The 8,598-nt window shown below is 39.7% G+C and overlaps 1 protein-coding gene across 1 annotated transcript in view; it reads right to left on the bottom strand.

The window, feature by feature from the left end:
- Positions 1-1,379: 1,379 nt before the first annotated feature.
- Positions 1,380-8,598, bottom strand: part of WASHC5 (WASH complex subunit 5) — a 28,707-nt gene continuing 21,488 nt past the window's right edge. Inside the window, exons 19-29 of the mRNA XM_055798582.1 lie at positions 8,417-8,596; positions 7,592-7,716; positions 6,964-7,126; positions 6,111-6,213; positions 5,920-5,999; positions 4,869-4,972; positions 4,274-4,403; positions 4,057-4,153; positions 3,479-3,632; positions 3,106-3,193; positions 1,380-1,807 (exon numbers count right to left, since the gene is read on the bottom strand). Of these exons, the coding sequence (XP_055654557.1) occupies positions 1,751-1,807; positions 3,106-3,193; positions 3,479-3,632; positions 4,057-4,153; positions 4,274-4,403; positions 4,869-4,972; positions 5,920-5,999; positions 6,111-6,213; positions 6,964-7,126; positions 7,592-7,716; positions 8,417-8,596 (1,281 nt within the window). The 3' untranslated portion in view covers positions 1,380-1,750. The remainder of the gene's footprint in view (positions 1,808-3,105; positions 3,194-3,478; positions 3,633-4,056; positions 4,154-4,273; positions 4,404-4,868; positions 4,973-5,919; positions 6,000-6,110; positions 6,214-6,963; positions 7,127-7,591; positions 7,717-8,416; positions 8,597-8,598) is intronic.

Below are 8,598 nucleotides of genomic sequence, written 5' to 3'. Positions count from 1 at the left end.
CCACAGGCAGCACCTGTCAGCCACCGCCTCGTCCCCTGACGTACTTTGCTGTGGGGAGGTGGCTGGGTACGTGTGTGTGGGTAGGGCAGGGGGTTGCAGCCTTCCTTCACCTTTTAGCCCAAAACTCTGATGTGCAAGGTCATCTCCAGAAACGAGGATGCCCAGCTCAAAAGGTTTGCAAGGCTGCCTAGGTCCCAGCACAGCCGCAGGGCAGGCAGTGTGCTGGGCTTGTGCGAAAGCTCTTTTTTCATCTTTCCCCATACAAACTGGTCCCTCTTTCTTGCTGTATTCAACAGGGGCCTTAAAAACCTGTGCTTAGTGTAGGGACAAACCGGCAGCAGTACCCCAGTAATCGTACACAGCATTGCACATGAACCTTGATTTTGGGGCTCAGCTGTATGAAGTTTTGTTTGTTTCCATAATCCTGCAGGCTCCTTGCCAGATGATGCCTAAAAACTGGACTTCATTTGCTTGATCCCAAAACTGTGGGTACCCTGTTAGTTGTAAGACTACAAAGTTTTCTTGATCCAAGTCACCTCCCCTCCCAAATTAATTAATATTCATCTATTTATTCTCGTAGTAATAGGCTCGATTTCTGTGAACTAGGGCTGCTTCTGTACCGGTAACCAGTGGGGCCCTGACCTGTTATTTATTATGCTGGCTCCAGGGTGGTACAAATGGAAGCCATGGACAGCCATCTCCCTGGCCAGACCCTTTCATCAGCTGTAGTGGAGTGGGACTGCACCTCCCCTGTTCTTGCTGCCAGGGAAAAAGGTTGGGGTGCTTAGGGGCGGGTGAAGAAGATGTATCTTCACTGCAGAGAGGGGTAACACAGATGGGACCAGCGTTCCTGAGGCTTTGCACTTCCCTTTGTCCCTCCTCCTTTGTTCTTCCTTTCTTAAACAAGGAGTCAATTTGCTGCCTAGCCCCTCCAGCCTGCCTTAGCTGCGCTATAAATGCCTCTTTCGGAGTAAACCTTCCTTCTGCTGCTGCATTTGCTTCCTCTTTTCCAGTCTGATAATCACCAAGCTGATTATACCACCAGTGACACAATAACATCCCCTACTGACTTTCCCACAGCAGCCCCTAGGAAGAAAATTATGCCAGGTGTAAAAGGTTCCGTACCAGGACTGAGAGTTGTACGAATAAACACCTTGCCCCCACCATTAATCATGTTACAGTTGCACTAGAAGAAATATTTTGCCTTTGAATACCATGACAGAACTTTTCAACTGTGGCTATTTAATTATTTTTCTGTCCTCTACAGAGGAAAATTAACTTTGTGTAGTACAGAGGCAGACATCAAACCTTCTTTCACCGTACATATATCCTCACAAAGTGTTCTTTTAACAGGAAAATTGACACTTTGGAATCATCAGTCCTGGCAAACTATCCAACACCTTTATTTCCAGTTTCTTCGTTCATCTGCGATACAAAAGTCAAACTTCCACAAATAGTTCTTCAGAACAAAAACCTACATGATTTATACATAAACAATTACATACAGCATTTATAATGTGCAGTACAAAATGTACAGTGTTTGGATGAGATACAGATTGCGTATCATGCCAAGATTTCAACAAGTGTTAATTATATAGACTAGTGCTGATGGTTATGTTTCATAGCGGCAGTTGTAGGTACTGCCTTAAAGCACAGAAAAGATACAGTTCTGAAAAGCTGTACTCGTCTCATCCCCAGTCCCCCACTCCTCCTCTCAGGTTTGGGGGAAAGACTTGGTCCTTCTCCATATTCATAGAACAGTTCTGAATTCATCAAAAATGAAGCTAGGCACGTGTGCTTCAACAACCTGAAGTAAACAGGAAGGCGTGGTTAGGGATTTTCATTGTTCATTCGCATGCTCTATTCATCCATCAACAAGCACGTCTGACCTATGAATCAAGCACACGGCGCTAATGTCCTGAGCCACCCCGCCTTCAGGATGTGCTCCCGGACGTGCTCTCGCTTGGTGCGCCAAGCAAGGAAGGAACACCATGCCAGGCAGCTCAGGCAAGCCCGGGGCTGGGAGGAATCGCTGGGCCCACAGGTACTGTGTGAGACTGGAGGAATGCTGAGGCCCTCTCTGCTGTCTCTCCACACAGCGCCGGGCTGACCTGGAAGCTGGCACAGGGACCAGGTGTATCAGCTGCAAGACTGACACCTGGACTTGCTACTACATCGCACTGTGGGCCGCGAAAAAGAAACTAGAAGAATCTCGCTCTCTCTCTCTGTTGTGAGTATTAGCTGGGAAATGACTTATTCAAGAATTATTGAGGTACAGCCTATAGCAAGTGGGATTATGACTTATTAATAATACCACATATGAATAATATATCATCTTCAAATGCAGGTAGTGGCATTTAACCCTAAAATAAAGTCTCTCTCCATGCCCAGACTTTCAGAATTTCCCTTGCATAGGAAATAAAGCAGCTGCCTGGGAAGCCATGCTTTGGCAGAAAGGGAAGGCAGTCAAGGACTGGAGATGGTGTTTCACTAAAATTTAGGCTTGCTAATCAACTTTTTGCCTTGCATTTAGAACACTGCTAAGTTTATTGTTACTTAATTCTGCAACATCTCAGAACTTCTATTTTATTTCTTCCCTTCCCAAAGCCCCCCAGCAACATAGACATTCTTTGAAGATTAAATGGAACAGATTCTTCTTGAATCTGCCCAAAGTTGAAATCCTTTCTGTATTTCATATTCCTCTCTGTATTTTCTGGAAAATATTTTTTTCCGTAAGGATATTATGACTAATATAGGAATAATTACACAAACTACACAAATAACATGATTTGTAGTTTGTACAGGGTAAAAATTCCTTATGACCTCTTAACAGTGTTCATTCATTCCTATCAGGTAACAGATTTTTCATCTGTATTTCTTTTTCGCAGTCTTCAACAGAACATCTGAAGAGGGTTAATACTGCTTTTTGGACAAGGTTAACGAGTCCATTATTTGGGATATTTGTTTACAGATGCTGCCATGTTCCAGAGCAGGTACGTGTGATCAGACTGCTAGTACATAACCACAGCATAAACCAAGATTTAGCTCATCTACACAGGACTCCTGCTCAGTACTACATACAGGAGACATGGAATTCTTTCTTACCTTTCTTGGTAACTTTGTGTAGCGAATGTAATCTTCCAGGAACATGAGGGCACCCACGACATCAGCAGGCATTTCTGGTATCTTTTGGCTAAAATTAAACCACCATGAAGATCATACTCTTACTAGCCCATCAGTTATTTAGATAAAATTACACGAAAGCGCCTGCCTTCAAATGACACAGTTTCCACTAGATACCATGTGGTTCCATTAAAGAAAGAAACAGTATTTTAATTTTATATTCAGTCAAATATATTTTTGTTATTATTATGTCAAAATATACTCTACTAGAAACACATACTGAAACAGCAGTGATACTTCTACTGAAGCCCTCTTCACAGAGGTGGTACTCAGGGAAAAAGCAAAACGTGGATACCTGGTGCACTGTTCCATCATTGAACGAATAAACTGACCAATCAGAGCCAGAAATTGTTCTGTGTATCTTGAGTGAAACTGCTTCAACAGGGTAAGGAGTCCCAGAACTAACGGAAGCCAGTCAATTTGATCAGCTGGCCGCTTGCACACCACTCCTGCACAGCAAAAAACCCACAAAACAACACGTTTATAAAACAGAACATATTCTTCATAGCAGAGGCAAATTTATATAATATACTCTCATGAGTTTTTTTGTGGTGCCTCCCCTTCCGCTCGCCCACACATAAAAATTAAAAACTACAAAAAGAACTGCCTTTCTTCCATAGCAAATGGTTTAATGATATTAACTAAGGCATAGGATAGAACAAGAAAGTCAGGAGTTCGGATTCTCTTTCCTACCGTGTTGTATTTGGCTTCAGTAGTACAACGAACCTGCCGGGCCATGATGGACTAAAGTCAGAAACTGAGTATTTTCTATGCAAATCATTAGACTGTTTTCTCTACAGATAATTTCACATAGGTTTTAATTAGATTTACACACTAATATATATAGATATATAACAACAACTTATACAATACCTAAATTTCTGTTGTACTGAAGTTTCGGAAACTGGGAAATGAGAAATAGGAAGTTGACAGTGGGAAAATATGGCAGGCGTTTTGTCGTTATGTAGATCTGTGTGAAAAAAAGGAAAAAAGGAACACAGTTCTTCCACATACTGATTTTTTTTTCTCAGTTAATAATCAATACGTTAGAAAAAGCAAACTGTACCAGGCACTGGAATGTAAACCTGACCTTATTTAATGGATTGTGAATGCCAGCTGCTTCCAGATAAGCTGTGATTTCATATAAAAGTGTGTTGTCTTCTTTGGGATAAGGTAGTGATGGGTTCTGATAATGTGCTTCAATGTCAGCTAGTATTGCTCTAAAAGGAAAATAAATTGATTATATTAAATAAATATTTAAATCATCCCCAAGTAAACCTTACACGATACTACATGTCACATTACAGGTTTTGTGTCTTTGGATTTTTTACATTAAATAGTTACAAGCAAGAGTAAACCACCTTTTTTTGAATATCTTTTTACAAACAACATGTCTGCTTCAAAATCAGCACCACACATTTTCACTGTCCTTTCTTCTCATCCAAATATAAGCTCAAATCCAAGTATACCCACATGCAATTAGAAGCTGCGCTGTCCACTAGGATGTTCATACAAATTACTTGCCAAGTTATTTATATTTAAGGTTTTTGTTTGGATTCAAATACTCATCAATAAAAACCTGAATACAATCAGACTCCATATTTTACCGTAATTTAGATTTTAAGGATTGATGAGTCAATAACATCAGTGATACATGCAGCTCTTCAGCACATTTTGCTTCTTACTTATTGAGATTTTCCAAAGCAGCAGCCAAATGCTTGGAGTCAAACCTGCAGGAAAAATTTAATTCATTGGTCATCTGTCGTCTTAAAATCTGCATCTGACCAACCTGTTGAAACAAACGGACAAAAAAAATGGACGGGGTGTTATACTGAATGCAAAGAAGGAAAAGTCAAACTAAGGAAAAGCTTCATGAGTATCAGTTTACAGTGAAATAGATTGCACAAAGTCCTCACTTCACCTAACAGCCTTTGTAGGGCTGCTCAAAGCAGGGACGTACATAGTGGTTTGGAGCTACTTCCTCATTTTGGTTAGGAGGGCACGGATTCAGACTGCCTGCAGCCAGAACTGACGGACTCAAACTGTGCAGTGCAGTCAAAAGAGAGGAGTAGTTTCTGGTAGCAAATACAGGCAGTGTGAAAAGGGCACTGAATAGGTAACAGGTATAAAATCCCAGTTGCTTGCTTGTTTTTCACCGGTAAGTGGAAATGCTTCTAACTCTTTTGCCCACCTCTCCCTAGACCTTAGGGTCAGCAATGGTGGGCATAAAAACCATCAGAGGGGGCTTGTTGCAGCCACCCTCCTCCTTCCTTCCCCGACCTTTCCTCTTCACAGCACTCTGAAAACCACTGGTCACAAATTACCATTACAGAGACAAGATAAAGAGACATGTTAATGGGACAGCTTGTTTAAGCTTTTAGCACGGCTACTGCTCCGGCCTTCAGCCTTAGGTACACTACGTTCCCAAGGCGCTGCGGGGAGTCTCAGAGCTCCTGATACTGAGCAACAACTCGGTCTTCCCAGATCAGATCTCCAGTGCCAGATTCCATTTTTGGCAAACTATTACATATGAATCTTGGTGCTAAGTACTTTGTGGAGTGTGAGCTGTCCATACAGACAAAGCTCTGGAGCTCTTGCAAATCCATGCCTGCTTCACTTGTGACGTTACAGAATTCCAGGTCAACATAATACAACATCGTAAAATAAGCAGATTCAAGTACATAACCAAAGAGCCTAGGAGTGAATTCTGTGTATCGCTAAGTCACATAAACCTACCTTCATTATGGAGTCTAAATATGCTGTCCAGATCTTCTGAGTTTTTGCAATTGCTGCAGAATAAACCTTATTTGAATTTGCTGAGAAAACAAAAAGGGTGAGGCATTAAACCCCAGAAAAAGTAAGAAGAGAAATAAATGCAAGTGTACAAAGACAACGGATTTCTTCCATCTTAACCAGTAAGCACTTACTTATAATTCCTTTGAGAGGACTGACAGCATTCATAAGTGCTTTTAAAGTATCCTGTACCGTCCTGTCACGCAATATATTTTTCTGAAACATACTGAGGAAATTCTAAATAAAAGAAAGAAATAAGTAAGTAAAATCCTCATATATGTAGTCCGTGCTTAATCTTGGTGGTAACAAGAGCCACATTTTTTAACAGCAGTGAAAGAATATTTCTACAGATGAAGAGTTGAAGGATCCTCTAAATTAGACTTTTCTGAGTGCTTTTCTGAGTTATGTTAATCAGCGTAAGGACAATTAGCAGATCCCCCTCATCAATATGTAATACCCACTGTAGACAACTATTAGTTTGATTTTTGAGGAAGAACTGTCTTCATCAATACTTATTTTCCTTAAATCTTTAACCAGGCTAGGACTGGATTCTTCTCAGAAAACAAAAAAATGTGGTTTCACTTGGAGGTATTAGGGAAAAAGTAATTTCATAGAACTGATACCTTATTTATATCGTGGTAGACCCAAACAATCTAATTTGTTCATGTCTAGACAGAAAAATAGAAGTTGACCTGGGATCAACTTTTAAGCATACGCAATGCTTACCTTCAAAAGGCATTCTTTGCAAACCACTGTTTAATCTAACACATAATTTGGTGTTACACAGCACCATTTATTCAAGAGTACCAACTTTCATAATTATATCCATAACTGAAATTCTTACTTTTGGGTTTGAACACACATTTTTCAAATGCTTTTGATTTCAATTTACCATTTCAAACATTAACAGTTTTTTTTTTAATTTCTCTAGAAGTTATTAAACAATAAAAGCATTATGATCTCGGGAAACTGAAATTCAAAAATTACCTGCAGCTCCTTCACAATCATGAAACACAGCAGCCTGTCTAAACCATTGAGACCAAAGGTACCTAAAGTATCTTGGATCTCTGAGAAGAGACGACTATTGGTTACTTCCTGATGAGTTTTGACATCATACCAGGTGTTCATTTGGTCAATGTAACATGTGATTCTGAGGAAAAATTAAATAAACAACCACTTCAGAATAAGCTGCAGACAGTTCCTGTGATAACGTGAGCAATGAGTTACCTTAATGATGCAGAAATTAGAAAGACTCTCTGAGTATCTCAGGTGTTTAGTCACTTCTCTCTCCTCAAGGGTTCTGTCACCCTTCGCTTTTATCTCTCTTCTATGTGTGTAACATACAGTGTTCCTTCTTAGACTAAACCCACAGCTTTTCTAGACTAACATTAAATTGTACAGGATGGACTGGGTAAATCTGGTTTTAAAGAGGGTGACATGACAGCGGAGGGAAAACTATTTGTTGTATATGTTGGGAACTGGAACAATCCAATGCATGGTGCTGTAATACAAGCTTGTTTTATTACATACAACAGTATGTAATACCACATTTTACATGTATATATGTAATACATGTACAGTACAGTACTTACTTACAGTAACTTACTATACTTACTTTGGGTCTGTGATCCTCAGGATTTCTCTACAAAGCCGACCGATAAATGTCACAGATTCATCCACAGGTGTGAATTTTGGTATAGGAATATGAGTAGATTGGTATATGCTTTGCCAGTCTTGAACCTGAAAAATAAGTTTTAGAGTAATCTGCAGTGTTACAACTGCATGTTTTTAATTCACTATAGAAATTTTATTCCTTTTGTTTAAGGTAAAACTAGTACACTGTAAAACAATATTGTAAATACACACAGCAGAACACTATAGAAAAACAAAATAAAGCAAAGGGAAGAATGAATCTTAAAACAAATACAAGCAGAATGTAAGTGTGGAGGTTGAGAGAACTACCAGTACTCCTGGTGAGAAATCCATCTACTCCTTTCTGCAGTAAGACTAGCCACCATTTTGTTAACTAAACTTCAGATCTTTTCACTCCACCACTTCTGAAATATCAACAAACTGTAAGTACTGCAGTCTTGCTAAGCCTGCATTCTCGTGGCTAACAACAGATACAGAGAGGACTCCTGTGATTCAGTAATTATTTTCTGTTTTCTTTGAGAAAGAGAAAGGATATTCTTCACTGGCAAGAGATACTAAAATACTGTTTTGGGGGTATTTTGCTCTTATGTACAACTAATACAGTGGTGATATTGAAATAATTCAGAAAAAGTTGGGGGCAGTTGTTTTATACAGTAGTTGTCGCATTTAGTTGAAGTCACAACAGTATGGACTGTGTGCAACAGGGTTCACATGCTACATCAGTCACAAGCTTTAACATCCAATAATCAAGACTTTTATCAACTTTTTACTTGCTTTTGACTAGCACCTTTGTTCTTAAGAAGTTATTGCACTCCTGTTCCACATTGTAGTTAATAATACGAGACACTTCCTCTTGCCAAATTTTTAAACCATATATGTTGACATAATCCTGGATATATTCGAAGGATCGATGGAACCCATCCATTGTAGCTGCCATTTCTTTCAGTTTGGGCATCAGCTCGCTTGGCT

Source organism: Falco peregrinus, chromosome 3 (genome assembly GCF_023634155.1).
Source record: "Falco peregrinus isolate bFalPer1 chromosome 3, bFalPer1.pri, whole genome shotgun sequence".
Lineage (NCBI taxonomy): Eukaryota > Metazoa > Chordata > Aves > Falconiformes > Falconidae > Falco > Falco peregrinus.
Note: the sequence above shows the minus strand (reverse complement) of the source record. Positions and strands in the feature narration are given on the sequence as shown.